At 37.9% G+C, this 18,734-nt stretch overlaps 1 protein-coding gene across 1 annotated transcript in view; it reads left to right on the forward strand.

Moving 5' to 3' along the window:
• Positions 1-11,567: 11,567 nt before the first annotated feature.
• Positions 11,568-18,734, forward strand: part of LOC134219812 (carboxylic ester hydrolase) — a 31,177-nt gene continuing 24,010 nt past the window's right edge. Inside the window, exon 1 of the mRNA XM_062698679.1 lies at positions 11,568-12,142. Coding sequence (XP_062554663.1) covers positions 11,942-12,142 — 201 coding nt within the window. The 5' untranslated portion in view covers positions 11,568-11,941. The remainder of the gene's footprint in view (positions 12,143-18,734) is intronic.

An 18,734-nucleotide genomic window follows, 5' to 3' on the forward strand; every position in this document is an offset into this window, starting at 1 on the left:
CCTATCGTATATTCAACAGTTTTAGCTTTTTCCCCATTTAACTCGTACAATATTTACACAGTTTTTATTTTTAAGTTTTTTAAGTTTTTATTTTGCTGGAATCGGAAATGCCGCCAAGTTAAATGCGACCATATTGATCATTTTTGGGATTACGTGAGCTAACAAAATCACGGTGTATTTGATGTTCACGAAATTCATGGCTGTGTGTTTTTTTTTTGCTGATTCACGAATTCGGGAAAGTTTTAATGTTTGTTTTCTACATTATCTACATTATCCTTATCATTCCCTCAATTCCCTTATACAGTCATTAGAGTAAAAGGGCCGGGCGGAATTTGGTCATGATCACGGTGACAGCAATAGTCCAAAAAATGGAAATAATCCGATCCACAATTTTCAAATAAGTTTTTTGATATGAGATTTTTAGACTTATCATGGCGTCTTGTAGTCTTGGCTACGGAAGTTACAGAGAATCCGAAATAGAGGTCAGAGCTTTGACCAAGCCATTCGACATATTTATTTGAGATAAAAGAAATATTCTTTGTTTTCTCTAGATTACTCAAAATATCCTCACCATAGACCTTTGGTTGGTCGGTTTGCTAATCGGCCCTGTAACTAATAAAATTGTACTATTTTTCATACCGTGATTCTTGATTTCGGCGCCCCCTAAGGGCTTGTGCCCTTGGCGGGGGCCAACCCGACCAACCGCACGCTACGATGCACAATTTAAGTCATCCGCTTCAACTATTGCATCAGTTTTGTATGTTCTGTATTATAAACTCGAACGTTCCCAATCTGCATTTAAATGGAAATCTCAAAGTTCAAAATAATGATGCTCAGCTGGTTTTGGGCGGATTTTTAGGCGGTTTTCTGGAATTGGATTGGAATTTTACGTTCGGTCTTGAAAGCAATTTTTCGTAATAACACAACCGATCATTTTCATGTCGAGGACCCAAGGAGTGTACATTAATCTTCTTAGCTAAGTCACTCCCAACGATTCGTCAATCATCTTTCCACCTGAATGTGAAACGGTTGGTACGGCTGTCCCCGTTTCTTCCTTTCGTAGATTCAAAACTCTTCGTTGATCATGTTATTTATTATTAAATAATCTGATTGCCGGGGAGTTCTGGATTTTCTCCCAAATTCAAGCCTGCACGGCGGGGCTGGCCGTTTTAATACTTGTACCATATTTATGATATGCTGCAAATATTAATGCAGACAAAAAAATGCTCGGAAATACGACCGACATTTCCAGGATGCTTTTCAATACTGGCTGTGCATGTGCTAAGACAAGACAAGACAAGACAAGATAACACAACCGAACTTTTTCCGTAATAATTACGAGACCGGCGCGGCGTTGTTGTTAACTGAGTATTTAGTATGGACGAGCTTCAAAACATGTATATTTTGAAAAAGGATGGCAGTCCACAAGCTCCATTCAATTGATTCTCTGTACAATTTTGTATGTTCTTGTCAATCACAATGTAGAAAATACGACACGCTAATGCCTTTATTTAATTTATTTAGCTGACGTCTGAATAGATACTACTGAACCAACTATTTGATGCCACAATACACGGTTTGAGACCACATCTCTCAATCCTCGAATGCGCAGCATGCTCGCCAAGTCGTTCTGCACCTGGTCTGCTCTCCTCGCTCGCTGCGCTCTACGCTTTCTTGTACCAGATCGGAAGCAAACACCACCTTCGCAGGGTTTCTGTCCGGCATTCTTGGAATATATCCTATCTATCATAGCCTTCTGGATACTGGGTTCGTCATAGAGCTGGGCGAGCTCGTGGTTCATCCTTCGAAGATGGTCCTAAACACGCGTCTCTCGAATATCCCGAGTGCTTGCAAGTCCTCCTCAAGCATGGTCCAAGTCTCATGTCCGTAGAGAACAACCGGTCTTATGAGCGTTCTGTACATAATACATTTGGTGCTGGTGTGAATCTTTTTTGGCTGTAGTATCTTCTGGACCCCTAGTAGGCCCGACTTCCACAGATGATCTCATGATTAACATTATTATCAGTCGTTAAGGTCACTCCTGACAGAATCCAAGTTTCAAAGTGCTCGCGTTTTCGGGGGCACACCACTCGGCGGCGAACAACTGTCATTTTTGTTGATTGAACTTTGCTGCGTCGCAGCATGCGTGGAAAAATAAAAATGACAGTTGTGCGTTGCTTCTGTAACGAGTGGTGTGCCCCCGAAAACGCGAGCACTTTGAAACTTGGATTCTGTCAGGAGTGACCTTAACAAGGAATCATTGTATCGTAACACTACTTCCCTGGCGGGCTCTGTCGCGCTCGGCTACCCCCACTAGCATGTACTTTGTCTTCAACGCAATCACCACCAGTCCAATAGTAATTGCCTTAGTTTTAGGCGGGTGTTCAGTTTCGCTATTTAAATTTAATTTTGGTCCAATCCATTTCTAATACAATCCAAATCCAATTTAATCGTACACTCAGTCCAAATCAAGTCTAAAACCAATTCAAATTCAATTCCAATCGAGTCGAAATCCAATCCAAATCAAATATAATAAAATGCTCAATCATATCTAAATCCAATCCAATCCCAATCTAGAAAAATCCAATTTCTCATTTAATCTTATTTTATCTAATCTAAATTTAATCTTTATCCAATCCAAATTTAATCTGAATCCAAAACTAAATCAAATCCAATCCAACGTCAATTCAAATCCCTATATTTAAATCCAAGTCCAACCGAAATCTCATCCCAATTCAAGCCAAATCCAATTCAAATCAAATAAAAAATAGTCCAAATCAAATCCAAGTACAATGGATTAATGAAAAAGCTAAATTTGCCGCTATGAAACGAGTAGATAGCGCCACCGTAGACCAGTTCCTTCAAAACCTCTCGCATGTTAACCTACATATCCAGTAGCGACTTTGTTTTGATACGGTGAGTGCAAAATGAGTTACCTAAAATAATCCATTCAAATCCAAACCAAATCTAGCCAAATCCAATGGAATAAATAAAATCTTACCATAGCCAATTAAATATACTCCAAAATCCAATCCAATTTTAATCGAAATTCCAGTCCATATTTATCTGAATCCAATTCACATGCAATCCAAATTCAAATTCAAATGCAATTCAAATCCAATCCAAATCTAGTCAAATCTACTGAAATACTTTTTTATTTCAAATCCAATCCAATCCAAATGCAATCCACATTCATTACAAATCCAATCCAAATTCAATCCAAATACAGTCCAACACAAATCTAGCCAATTCAATCACTCATTTAAATCTGATCTTCATCCAATCCAAATTTAACCTGAATCTAATCATAATTCAATGCAAATCCAATTTAAATACCAATTCAAATCCAGATCCAATGGAAATTTCACCCCAATCCAATCCAAATTCAATTCAAATCCAATCCACATTTAATCCAAATCCAATCCAAATGTAATGCAAATCCAGTCCGAATTAATTCCAACCAATAATTCAGTAGTAAAATTTATTCTTTTGTTTGCAAATTTTTGTCACCCGGCCTACTTCACTGCCCCTCCGTCAGGGAGCCTACCGGGGACGTTAGTTATCTTTGTTTTTGTTTTCATTGTGCTCTCTTTTTTTTGCACTATTCTGTCACCCGGCCTACTCCACTGCCCTTCTGTCAGAGAGCCTACCGGGGACGCTGGCCATTTTTGTTTGAATTGTGGTCTCTTTTTTGCACTTTTCTGTCAATGGCACACTCCCCTGCCCTTCCGTCAGGGAGCCTACCGGGGACGCTAGCATATTTCCCGATCTTATCTACTACACTGATATTCAAGGCATTTTTGACGGATTTGCTGTACAGTAAACATCTGGTCAGTTGTCGAGCGGTCGTCAACGAATCTGGATTGATAAGTTCCTACGAGCTCATTCACTATTAGTTACAGACGCTTAACTTGTCGCCATTTTGTGGATGGGGCATGTAACTTCTCCGGTAGCTGTTCAGGTGGTGTCGTTTGGCTGAATAGTTGAAAAAATACCTCAGGTAATGAATAGTGAAAAATGAGAGATGAGAAGTGAGTTGTGAGAAATTGGAAGTGACTATTGAGGAAAGAGAGGTACAAAGGGATAGTGAGAATTTAAAAGTGAATAGTGAGAAGTGAGGAGAGCGAATTGGGAAGTGAGCAGTGAGAAGCGCGAACTGAAAAGTGAGAACTGAGAACTAAGAACTGAAAACTGAGAAATGAGAAGCGAGAAAATAAAACTGCGAAGTAAGAATTTAGATCTGAAAAGTGAGAAATGGGATGTTAAATAAGAGAAATGGAAAACGAGAAACTAGTGTTCAAAAGTGAGAAATTAATCCATATTATTTTTTTCTACTTATTTTCATATTCTTCTTTCTCCTTATTTCCTTCTTCACTCTTTTTTTATGTTCCTTCTTCTTTATTCCTTCGTTCTTCTTCCTTCTTTCTTCATGTTCATTCTTGCTTTTTCTATCTTCTTTTTTCTTCCTTTTCTCCTTCCTTCTCCCTTCTTCCGCTTAACTGATCTTGTTAAACATTCTTCCTTCTTCCCTCTTCATTCTTCCTTCATCCTTTTTCCTTTGTTCCTCTTCCATATTCCTTCTTCTTTCTTCCTTCTTTTTTCAGTTTTGCTCCTTCCTTCTTCTTTCTTCCTTCTTCCTTCTTCTGTATTCCTTCTCCCGTTTTCCTTCTAAAATATTCCGCCTTCCTTCTTCCTTTCTCCTTACTCTTTCTTCCTTCATCCTTCTTCCTTTTTCATTCTTCCTTCTTTCTTTTTCTTCCTTCCTCTTTTTGTCATCCTTTCCTTTCTCCTTCTCCCTTCTTCGTTTCCTTCTCGAAATCTTCTTTCTTTGTTCTTGATTATTTCTTCTTCCTTATTCCTTTAAATTATTTTCTAATTCCATCTCTTCTTTCTTCCTCCTTTCTTCCTCCTTCTTCAATCATATTCATTCTTCGTTCTTCCTTCTTCTTTCTTCCTTCTTTCTTTTTCCTTTCCTTTCCTGCCTCACTTTTCACTTATACTTTTCAATATTCACTGATCGCTTCTCATTTCGAACATCTAACTTTTCACTTCACACACCTAACAAGCAAACATATTTCAGCAATTCGGTCAAACTGCATTGTGCTAGATTGCATTTGGCCAAACTGCATTCGGCCAAATGACCCTAAACCGTTATGTTTCGCTGATTCTGTCAGACAAGTGGCCAGTTTTCCTAGCCCATCTTGATGAGTTCAGCTCCAATACCAATTTTTCTCATCAACAGTAGAACGTGATCTTGACAACAAATCAACTCGTTTGAAATAAATGCTAAAAACAGGCGATGATAATAAAAAATGCACTAAAATATCGTATAACATATCAGGTTTTGTTATTAATAAGATATTATCCATAACTTGAGCTATTAGTTTGTTGTTATCGTATCATAGCAAAACATAGCACAATTTGATATTTTTATGATATTTCAGTGCATTTTTAGTTATTTTCGCTCGATGTGTTGGCACTTATTTTAAATAAGTTCATTAGGGTAGTGAGCTAATTCCCGTCGTAGTAGGTAGTGCTTGGTTTTCAAATCTAATTTATACGCTATCCCAACTACTTACTCTAACTAAGTTGTATGTAACACGTATTTTAGAGTTCCTAGTTTTCATTGTGTACTATTAGCGCATTGAACAAATCATAGTTTATTGAGAATCGGCAATCAAAAACAACCTTCAAAAATTTTAAATTTGTCTTATGAAAATCTGTTTACGTCCATGAGAATTTTCATTCGTCCAAATTCGATGGATTGCTGTCAAATAAATCTGTTGGTATTGGTGTGTGATTTCTACAAGTACACCAAATTAGTTTTTTATGCGGTATCATACCGTGTTAAACAATAATAACATAAATTCAATTAATAATGGCCTGTTCTGAATATGATATGTGTACATTGTGAAACATAGAATAGAATATGAGTGTGGAACATGTTCGCGGTTATCCAAGAAACACCTGAAGTGGAGGCATTCAGATCTTTACGCGTAACCAATGATCTACAGGCCTGTTTTGTAAATGTAATGTACCCGTTGTGGTACATGTGATAGAATCTGCATATGGAAGATCTTCACGGATATCCAAGAAATCCCTGAAGTGTAGGCCATCAGGTCTACAGGCATAACCAATGATCTACAGGTCTGTTTTGTAAATGTAATGTACCCGTTGTGGTACATATGATAGAATCTGCACATGGAAGATCTTCACGGTTATCCAAGAAATGCCGGAAGGGAAGGCCATCAGGTCTACAGGCATAACCAATGATCTGCAGGCCTGTTTTGTAAATGTAATGTACCCGTTTTGGTACATATGATATAATGTGCGTATGGAAGATCTTCACGGTTATCCAAGAGATCCCTGAAGTGAAGGCCTTCAGGTCTACACGCGTAACCAATGATCTATAGGCCTGTTTTGTAAATGTAATGTACCCATTGTGGTACATATGATAGAATCTGCATATGGAAGATCTTCACGGTTATCCAAGAATTCGCTGAAGTGAAGGCCATCATGTCTACAGGCATAACCAATGATCTACAGCCCTGTTTTGATCAGGTCATCAGGTCTACAGGCATAACCAATGATTGACAGGCCTGTTTTGTAAATGTAATGTACCCGTTGTGGTACATATGATATAATGTGTATATGGAAGATCTTCACGGTTATCCAAGAAATCCCTGAAGTGAAGGCCATCAGGTCTACAGGCATAACCAATGATATACAGGTCTGTTTTGTTAATGTAATGTACCCATTGTGGTACATATCCCAAGTAACACCGAAAACATCATTATTAACTAAGATCTAATAATGATGTTGAAGAAAGGTCGGGAAAATGAAAAACAAAACATGTTATGTTCAAGGAAAGCTATGATAAGGTTTTTGCAAAACATACAGCAATTTGATCAATAAGAAGTTTCATACTACATTCTCACAACCTGCTGATAACATGTCAATTTTTGACATTTGTTTGGTTTTTTGAGATGTTTCGTTTTACATTCTCACAACATAAAACATGTCTACAGGAAGATTTTACGAACAAGGTCATAACATGTTCATTTTTTGGCATTTGTTTCGTCAGAATATACCCTAACGATAGAAGTTTAACGTAATTTCAAACTCTTTTAAGATCAATGTTATGAACGTTCTTCATCGACCTTGTTGTTTATCGACAACTCGCCATATTGTTTTTCTTTTGCAGATTCGAGAATTTGTTTACATATCAATTTCAAAATTATGTTTTGCCAAAGTTATATTTTTCTTCAATCAAAGGCGCATGAATTTTGGAGAAGTAAAATGAAAAGTTAGCCAATGAAACATGAGCCGCATATAATGTTTCGACCGAGACTTCGAAACAAATTTGATTTATTTATTCAGTTTGTATATGTTTATTTATATTGGTAAAATGGTGGTCGTCATTTCATGCATGCTTGTTTTCATTCGTTTTTTGTATAAAATTTCTTTCTTTGAACGTGTTGGTCAGCATTTTTGTTTTGGTATACAATTTGACAGAACCATGTTGAAAGTCGGTTACTGAAAACATCCTTAGTACTTAAGTTTAGTCTTGTGAATGTGCAATCAAAAACTAGGTTGCAACTGAAAGATGTTGAAAATATCGATAATTTTTGCGCTGTTTGGGTCGTGTGAAAGTAATCAAAGCAGTTTTTCATACCAAAACGTAACATACTATATGTTCGAAAGATGTATTTTTTACACTCATACAACAAACCGTGTTACTTGGGATGATATAATGTGCGTATGGAAGATCTTCACGGTTATCCAAGAAATACCGGAAGTGAAGGCCTTCAGGTTGACACGCGTAACCAATGATCTACAGACCTGTTTTGTAAAAGTAATGTATCCATTGTGGTACATATGGTAGAACCTGCGTATGGAAGATCTTCACGGTTATCCAAGAAATACCGGAAGTGAAGGCCTTCAGGTTGACACGCGTAACCAATGATCTACAGGCCTGTTTTGTAAATGTAATATATCCATTCTGGTACATATAACAGAATCTGCGTATGAAAGCCGTTCGCGGATATCCAAGAAATACCTGAAGTGGAGGCTTTCATGACACGCGTAACCAACGATCCAAAGGCCTGATCTGAATATGTAATGTACCCATTATGAAGTGAGCATGTACCATATTTGAAACCGCAAAATTGATCTTTAGTTCCGCGTTTAGATCGAAAGGCCGTACTCTAGGAATTTCTTGGGTGACCAAGAACATATGCTGTGAACACATTCTATTCTTTGTACTACAGAAAGCATGTACCATATTTGAAACCGGAAAACTAACCTTTAGTTACGCGTGTAGATCGAAAGGCCTTACTCCAGGGATTTCTTGGATGACCAAGAACATATGTTATGAACGCATTCTGTTCTCTGTACTTCAGAGAGCATGTACCATATTTAAAATCGGAAAATTGATCTGTAGTTACGCGGGAAGATCAAAAGGCCTTACTCCAGGGATTTCTTGGGTGACCAAGAACATTTGCCTTAGAACACATTCTGTTCTTTGTACTACAGAGAGCATGTACCATATTTGAAACCGGAAAACTAATCCTTAGTTACGCGTGTAGATCAAAAGGCCTTACTCCAAGGATTTCTTGGATGACCAAGAACATATGCAGTGAACGCATTCTGTTCTTTGTACTACAGAGAGCATGTACCATATTTGAAACCGGAAAACTGATCTTCAGTTACGCATGTAGATCGAAAGGCCTTACTCCAGAGATTTCTTGGATGACCATGAACATATGCTGTGAACGCATTCTGTTCTTCGTACTACAGAGAGCATGTACCATATTTGAAACCGGAAAATTGATCTGTAGTTACGCGTGTAGATCAAAAGGCCTTACTCCAGGGATTTCTTGGATGACCAAGAACATATGCTGTGAACGCATTCTGTTCTTTGTACTACAGAGAGCATGTACCATATTTGAAACCGGAAAACTAATTCATAGTTACGCGTGTAGATCAAAAGGCCTTACTCCTTATTTCTTGGGTGACCAAGAACATTTGCCATAGAACACATTCTGTTCTTTGTACTACAGGGAGCATGTACCATATTTGATACCGGAAAACTGATCTGTAGTTACGCATGTAGATCGGGAAGCCTTACTCCAGGGATTTATTGGATGACCAAGAACATATGCTGTAAACGCATTTTGTTCTTTGTACTACAGAGAGCATGTACCATATTTGAAACCGGAAAATTGATCTTTAGTTACGCGTGTAGATCAAAAGGCCTTACTCCAGGGATTTCTTGGATGACCAAGAACATATGCTAAAAACACATTCAGTTCTTTGTACTACAGAGAGCATGTACCATATTTGAAACCGGAAAACTGATCTTCAGTTACGCGTGTAGATCGAAAGGCCTTACTCCAGAGATTTCTTGGATGACCATGAACATATGCTGTGAACGCATTCTGTTTTTCGTACTACAGAGAGCATGTTCCATATTTGAAATCGGAAAATTGATCATCTACGTATCCTTTCTCTGTACCACAAGGAGCATGTACCATACTCAAAACAGGACTGCAAATTTTTGTTCCTGAGCTCAAGCCATTTCTTGGATAACTTGATGACTTATCTGTGACTTCATGCAGAATAAGTATCATTTCGGTCAATTTTGAAAGTCAAATTTGAAAGTTTATTTCGGTTCCAGGTAACAAAAATTTCCTAGTGCAATCCCATTTCGACCGCATAAAAATGGTTTTGGTTGTGCTGCCATTCAGTTAAATGCCTCAGTCTGTCAAACAACTAACACACATGCTTAACATGTACGTAGGTAGTGCAGCCAACAAATTTCTATTATGAAATTATTTCTCCTGTTTCAATCTTTTGGAATAGTAGAAATGTATGAAAAATATTTATGTGGAAGAATTTACTTTTATTACGCTAGCGGAAAATATTTGAAAATCCTACTTTTATTGACTGCATGATGTATTATCAGATGCGTAACAAAAGATTATTTCAGTTCAAACCGCCAGTTTGGCAACGCGTTTTTCGACCATAAACAAGGCGACGAAGAAAATAAATTTCAAACGCTCTAAAGTTTGAAAAAACGGATCATTTGAACGTCTTCCGGTAGTTATTTTTCAATTATTTTTCACTTGAGCAATAAAAATTGCTTTTATTTAGTGCGCAGTGAGAAATTTATGTGAAAAAGTGCGGTGAAAATCAGTGAATTACGTTGATTTTGGTGACGGTGTTGCGCGTCTTCTACAGCAGTGAACGAACTGGATTTTTCTTCGTCGCACGGATAACGTAGGAAATTGTGCAAAAAGTCACAGTCGCAAAGTTAAATTTAACTGTATTTCAAGTAAGTAACACCGGAATGTAATTTAAATGAATGCAGATCGTAGTGTACACTTTTTTCTATCTCGCCAGATGATTAGTTTATTATGTTAGTTTACGATTCGCGAGTATTTAGTGATCTAGAATTTGATATGACGGATACTAGCGCCATGGACGAATTAACGCATAACCCTATCATGTTTTGTTGTCAATATCACGGCATCTACACGAGATCATGCCATGCCGGTGCGACCGTCGGTACCGAACATTGTTGATGACGGTTTGTTTTTGGCGCAGTTTAACCATGCATTAAAATTACCCTAGCTAACAATTTATTTTCCTTTTAAATTAATTATGTTTACTATGGATTCATAAGTATTTTATAAATAACCAAATCTTCATACATATTACAGGAAGCATATTTTCGTTTGCTTTAGTTGCGGATTTCATTTTGTAAGTCACGGATTTCGAGGTTTGGAATTCAATTAGTTTATAACAGCTTCGCATTTAAAGTAGGACAGTGTTCGCTGCATTAATAGCGGACACATATCACCTGCCCCAAGCAATAAATTTGCCACATTACATTTCGTTTGAGCTACCTGAACCAGTTTGGTGATTTATGATCAATACGATATCTACCTCAAATCTGTAGTGCAACCGACAGTTGAGTAGGTTGAAAGAATTTATGAAAAATCTACATTGGTGGACACCTTTACAATTTTTATAACCTACTTATAAACGAACAGAACACGAATACAACTAGGGTTACTGGTCCTGGATTCTATCTCATAGTTTATATGTTCATCCCACTAAAAATTAATGAGAAAGAATTTGATTTGTTTCTTATTATTGGGATATTTTACATTGAATATTATGTTCAGTGAGGTAAGAATGGGAACAGTTCCCCTAGTTTGTTGTAAAGTATTGCAATACATGCCTGAAAATCTAAAGATAATTAAAACCATAAACAGAACGACTGCAAAATACGTTACGATTAGATTCGACGAAAACACCCAGCAATGTTCTCTTTCCAGTTGTGTATCAATGAGCTTGAACTCGAAATTATTTCCCGGCGCGACGCTCCACTGTCGTGTTTCTAGTTCTCTAGACTCAAATCTCGAATCCTCCCGCATTACATTAGCATTTGGCATAAATCTCCATTCGGATTAGTTTGGGTCCAGTTCTCACTAGGGTTGTTGCGGTCGGGGAGGCTACCGATCGTCGATCGCCGTATAAAACTAGCAACACAGCCGTGTCGCGATCGCAGTTCGATTTATCTATTTCCAGTAATCGTTTCGCGACTTGTGTGATCAACTACCGTCGCCGGTAGAGTTTTTGGGCTTCCCGTGCTTTGGGCACGACGAGGGTCTGATTAATTGTCGGTGGCCCCAAGTTGACGTCACATGGAGCAGATTTGAGCAACCGAATTTTGTAATCTTCGGACGGTTTCGAACGCATGCGGGCGACCTAGTGCCAAATGGTTTGGAAGCTGACTGTCGGTGGAACCGGTTATATTGCGCGTACTGCGGTCCGACAGCCGAAGCTTGAGTGCTAGCAGAGCAAAGTGTTAGCTTTGCGTGTCAAGAATCTTTTTCAGTCATAATTTGTAGGACCTGACGTACGGTTCGCAATGAGGTTGATATATGGCGCTCTGGTGGTGATTAGTTTTGGTGTGCTTACTAGTGGGAGAACCTCGGAACGGCTTAAGGTTAAACTGCCCCACGGAGGATCGCTGGTCGGACGGTATCTGACTTCATTTAGTGGTCGGGGGATTCTGGCGTTTTTGGGCGTACCCTATGCAAAGCCACCGGTCGGAGAACTAAGATTCAAGGTGAGTGAAGCCAAGCTGGTTAATAACATGCTTTTTTTATTTCTTCATTATCGAGAGTTTCAGCCCGTGGTTGACTTATCTCGAACAACATGACAAATTGCAATATGTGAAAAGTTAGTTAACATCTTATATATAAAAATGAAATGGTCTGTGTTCGTATCCGCATAACTCAAAAACGGCTGGATGGATTTTTTTCATTTCTTCAGCAGAAACATTCGTTATAGTTTCCGACGGGTTTATATGATATTTCCTAATGCGAAAATTACGAGTAAAGTTGAGCAAACCGTGAATAACTAAAATTGTGATTCCTATGCGAACTTTGCATGGGCAGTTCGGAACGCACATTCTCGCCTACTATGCAGGACAACGTCTGCCGGGTCAACTAGTGCTTAGATAATAACAAGCCGTTCTGGAAAAGAAACGAAATAATCCAATAAGGAATAAATTTGTCTTTCTATTTATTTGTAATTTAACAAAAAGCTAAAATGCGCAAATGTAAAATGATAACAGGCTATTTGCAAACAGTATTACTGGTGATAAATAGAGAAGACAAATTTGGATAATGACTATTAAACTATTTTGAGCTTTGACAGCCAATTTGGAATTATTCCATTCTCTATCTGACGGTATAAAATTCATCGGGAATATCATCCGTAACCCAAGTTTATTTAAACATCCAATCATATTGTTTAAATTATATGATGTTTATGTGATGTTCTGCGTAGTGATTTTCATACAAACTTCCAAAATCGATTACCTTGTAATCGAATTGGCTGAGCAGGACTATCGAAGTGTCATTGTTTAAGCTTACAAAAGCAAGTTTAAAAGTTGAATCAATCTTTAGACATGGCTCAACATATGGAGGTCCAACTAACTTAACTCAACTCAACAACCACTCCTACTCAAAATATCTATATTTCTAGACCAACAATTGAAAAGGGCGTAACAGCCAAAATTTATTCCTTCTGATTCTTCGTCTACATATAAAGCTATATATGTAGACGAGGAATCAGAAGGAATAAATTTTGGCTGTTACGCCCTTTTCAAATGTTGATCTAGATTTGCACATAAAATAATGTAAAATTCTTTTGCATGATGAATAAATAACGACATATTTTAATGTTGCTCGTTTTTCTCAGCAAGCTGAATGAAAGTCATACGTGTAAGCTAGTATTTAGCAAATTCATAAATTTTAGAAAAGATTAAGAAATTTTCCCTAGTAAATTTGCTGCAAGTTTATACTGAATAACTAGGGTTTAAATGCAATTAAAATATATGCTGAAAAAATGCAGTATAATCGATTTTACTATAGTGGTTCTACAGCGTTGCAACGTGCTAGTGTTGGTGCTAGTGCATACTCTATTCACATGAATAAATCAAATAATATAGCGTTTTTGCTCAACAGATTTTTATAAATAAGTTTTCTATCAATCGATTATTATGAAGAATTAAGGAAACTTGTATTTGAATTATTTTATCTTCTTCCCGATCTTGCTCGGGTTGTTTTTTCGACCGGTCAATCATTTAGTCGATTGCAGCGTTGTACTCTAGACACTCTAGATCGATTTCGGTTCGAGCTAAGAAAATCTTACCAATCGGTCCACCCGTTCGTGAGTTATATTGCCTCAAAGGAAATACAAACTCATTTTTATATATATAGAGATATGGTCTGGTCGAAACAGGTATGCGTAATCTACACAAACAGAGCCTACTATAACTTACGAATGATTCATTAATTTATTCATTGGATGGTCACATTTATTGCAAGATTCAGCCATTAGATTCTGTGGTTTCCTATACAACTGGAAATATGACAAGCTGGATATTATTATTTGCAGTAGAAGTGCGTTTCATTCTTTTTCTATATGCCTTAAGTGCTGATAAATTAATGATTATAACGAAAACATCGGATGTGGAAATGAAGGAAGAATACGATTGCCACAACGATTGATAAGTATGTTGACGTGAAGGATGCGTTCTATGAGAACCTTGATAAGGGCTACGAAGAGTGCCCAAACACGAAGGTAAAGATTGTCGTCGGGGAAGTTATCCTTTATTCATATTTGTTATTCCTTCATTCCTTTATTCATTCCGTTACCAAAAATATCGCCAACCTATATATTTCGCACGTAAGTGTACAGTCGAAGATACCATCGACTTTTGAAAAAAAAAGTGTCCACTAAATGCTCGTCTTTTCAATCTGCCTATATTCTGTCATCCGTTTTTACTCACTTGTGGATCCTGGCTGTTTGAGATCCAGTTGTGAGGCCACCAGGCCCGAATTATATACCGCGGGCATCTGTTGATAAACACCTGCAGCCGTTGAGTGTTCTCCACTGATACACACCATGTTTCACTAGCGTTTAACAGCACAGATTTCACGTTAGAGTTGAAAATTTGCATTTTGATGCGCTCACTTATCTGCCTGTTTTCCAGATATTTCTTAAACTCGCAAAGGCAACCCTTGCTTTCTTGATCCGTGCGCTTATGTCTTGGTACCGCCGTCTGACGCCATTTGACTACCAATATATTGGAAGCTTTCAACCAAGATGAATACACTACTAGGTGCTCCAAGCTGCCAAGTTTATGAAAGAGAAGAAGGCGGGGGTGAAAAATTCGTTTTCAGTGCAAAACGAAAACAAACTCGCTGGCTCTCCCATACTAAAATCCAAGATGGCTGAATCGTGAATTTGGCAAATTGGAACACCTAGTGGTGTATTCATCTTGCTTTCAACATTCTCCACTAATTGCCCGGCTACTGATCAATTGTCATCGGAAGACCCGTGGAAGCGTGAGTATTGGAGCTTGTAAGGACCGCTCCTTCCCGGATATCAACTCACCATTTCGTAGCCCATATCTGCCATCCGTCCTTGTTTGTTATTCATGGTGTTTATTGTCTGAGCATCACCACGAGTTGCATGTTATGCTACAAAGTTTATTATAAGGCGCCGCCTTAGGAATTTGAGTTTTAGAACGTCAAATGTTAGAGTGGTCATCTGCTGGAGGCGCTAGCAGGCAGAATCACACAAAATAAGTAGTGTACGATTAACTTGTTAAGTGTGTTACGTTTGTTTGTGAGGGTACGTTTGTACGAGAAACAGAACAGACTGAAAAAATCTTCGAGTAATGGAAAATATCGACTTCTGGAACATCGACACATGGAGGTACGACTGTACGTACGACGTAAACACACTTTGCAACATGCGGGTGGTGTTATAGATATGAACTCCTTCAGAGGCCAGAACATTGACTAGGATCTAGATCATTACCTTGTAAGGACTGTATCGAAAACAAGTTATAAACACATATGTTTTCGAGCAAAATAAAATAAATACAATGATCCTGGAGAAAAGTTTGACGACATGTTTCATGTCAGCATCGCGAATTCACAAAATAACAGTACCTACAATGTACACACTTAAAATTTTCCACCGATCTCGGCTGTGCAAATCTCGGTTGAAGTTCATTAGCTGGAATATCGGCCGAATGGTCGTATGATTACGGCGGCTCCTTTGAGTACCGCCGTAAACAAATTGTTTTTTCAGCTGAGATATCAGCAAAAATCCACGAACGCGCTCGGCTGTGCGGATCTCGGCAAAAGAATAAAAAAATGCCGAGATGAACTAAGTGTGTATTTCAATATCCAACGCTTGGTTTCAAGGGAAGTGAGAAATGAGCAGTCAGAAGTGAAAAGCAAAATGTGAGAAGAGAGAAGTGAGATATGAGAACTAAGAAGTGAGTAGTGAAAATTGAGAAGTTCGAAGTGAGATGTTAGATTTTCTTCTTTCTTCCTTTTCTTTCTTCCCACTCTCTTCTCCCTTCTTATAGCCAAGACTTTCTGCCGGACCTGGACCCCTTTGGTCCTGAGAAAACTCCAAGACTGGGGCTCGACGAATTAAGGTGATGTCTGTTATGGTTGTGTGTGTTAGAGATGGTCGGGTTTCACATTTTGTTAATCCGAACCCGACCCGAACCCGATTTAGAAAGTCCTTTCATACCCGGACCTGACCCGAACCCGGAATGAAAAATCTTATCAAACCCAAACCCGAGCCGTACCCGACAATTTTTGCAGTCGATACCTACATTACATTTTAACTATACATTTTTTATTTCTCTTTACATTTAAAAGGGTATAGGTCCAAACAAAGAACAAGCGAGAGATCGTAGTGTGCGGCGTTCAAGGAGGAATAAGAAAATTTTGTTGCCGTCATTTTTCCAAATTTTATTTAATTTTTTTCCGGATTTCCGGAGTTCAATTATAGTACAATGAAACGGAATATTAGCAGTGAAGTGTTTTATTTGAGCGTCGTATATATCCCTAACCTGGTGCACCACAAAAAAAGTGCCCAATTGCCCAAGTTCATATCATGCAAACAACATACCGTACGATTTCACCGTCTTCGTCTTTACCTTCGGTACAATACTGGCGCTGAGGAAACATCAGTGGAACGGCTCCGAGTCTGCAGACAAGAATGTGCATCAAGCCAACGAGAGTGAATTCATCACGGATTCGACCGAAGCGGACCACGAACAAGGCGGAGTGTTTCAAGAATTCTATTTTTCAAATTTTGAACACTTTCTGCGGTTTAGGCTCCCATTTCAAGACATTAGCTGAAAATGAAACTTTTTTTCAGATAATATCCAGGACATGCATGGCAAGCCCATTTGGTGAGATAACTCCAATTTATCTATTTATTCATTGTTGTAATACTTGCATATGAAATTTTTTTTCTTTTCGAGCCTAGCTAGCATGCTAGGTCAATTGGTCTGAGCTCCAATGTGATTTGAATAGAACAGGTATAGACAAATCGAAAGGCCTGTATGAAAGTGATTGATTCCAATTGGTTTTGTACCAAGCCTAGTTGACTTAGAAATATGATTTATATATCTATATAATCGTAAATCATACGCATGTTTTTGTACCAAGCGTCAGTAACCTGATGAACCAAGGGCCCTAACTCCAAAATGGTTTGGGAAACTGAAACCAGTGATGAGATTTTAAAGAACAGCGAAAGACTTTTCGATGGGCCAGCGTTAGAAGCAAAATTGGCTTCTGAAAACCTCTTTCAACTAAGTATCCACTGATTTTTTATATCTGCGGTTCGTCAAAGATAGTTTAATTTAGATTTAGATTTTTTCAGGAGCATTGGTCATAAGACGAGTTTGGTGCTATTCCGGAACTACCACGTTGTAGTCTTTACGGATGTATGTTTCTGGCTAAGCTACACACTTAAAATAAATCGCCGAATTCGGTAAAATTTTACCGAAATCTCAACAGCAGAACTGTTCGGTAAATAATTTTACTGATTTTCGGTGATTTTGATAGTTGAGCAATGAAAAAATTACAAAAAATCTGTAAAAAAAAAAAACCGAACAGTTCTGCTGTTGAGATCTCGGTAAAATTTACCGAATACTGTAAAATGAGTTAAGTGTGTATGGGGACGACTTTGGTGTCTCGTGCTTGACTGGAAGTGACGAGCTGAGGACGACTTTGCCGATGTGGTCGGGATTCGTATCTGTGGTGATTGCAGCGCGGTATAGTTGAATGGAGGTACTGGACTCGTCTTGCGACAGATGGGAGCATTCCTCTAAAAGAGCTTCTCTTAGTCCTTGCTATACATTCAGCGATTAGAAACTATCTGTTGCTTATGTTTTGTTTTTCCAACACACTTCTTCTTTTATATTAACGGCAATAAATGTTGCTCATGGTTTTTACAAATGCATTTATAGAATGCATAAAGGGTATAGGCTTGGTGTACCTTTTGTGGCTATAGCCCCAGTTGTCACACTAGTGCTTTATATGTCAAATGCCCAATCAAATCACTGCAAACCAAGTTCATATCGATAAAGCATATTTATATGATACAATAACACCTTTGATTTCCACCAAAACAAGCAAAGCATAATTGTAAAAATTGATTTTGCCTAACTTTTAACGTCCTTTGCACCAGTTGTGGCACTAGTGGTCCCAATTTGGCCAGTCCCATAAGAAAACAATGGGATTTGCCAAATAAGGAACCAAAATTAAGAATAGTGCCACAACTGGTGCATGCGTTTCTATTATGTTATGGGTTAATCAATTTTGAGGATTATAACAAATTTTATTGTGGTTTTCACAGCTATTCTAAGGAGCAGGAAGTAAAACCTTTCTTTTGATAAAGTCCACCCACATGCCTTTTACTTATTTTTTTTTTAATAGTTGTTCTTATGTATGGCAACAATTGGTACACCGTACAAAATACACAATCGCTTACTTCAAGCAATTGATTGTTTATCCTTGCATAGGATGAACAATTAAACGATATTCGAAATATCGTAACTAATTACTAGAATAGTAGTTGCATAGGTCACATCACTTTCCATGGTGCATTCCGATCTATGTTTCCAATTACCCTACCCAACTTATTTTTTTTTTGTCTTTATTAGCGAGACTTTCAGCCCTAGATCACAATATGTATTATTCTGGTCTTTGCTTGGCTTCTATTTTGACTATCTTCAAATCTTCCTTCCCAATGCCTATTTCAAATATATCTCTTTTGTCAACTATCTTCCTCGCTTTCCATTTTGTTAGTAGAAAATGCATTTTAGACAT

The sequence above is a fragment of the Armigeres subalbatus genome, chromosome 3 (assembly GCF_024139115.2).
Source record: "Armigeres subalbatus isolate Guangzhou_Male chromosome 3, GZ_Asu_2, whole genome shotgun sequence".
Taxonomy (NCBI): Eukaryota; Metazoa; Arthropoda; class Insecta; order Diptera; family Culicidae; genus Armigeres; species Armigeres subalbatus.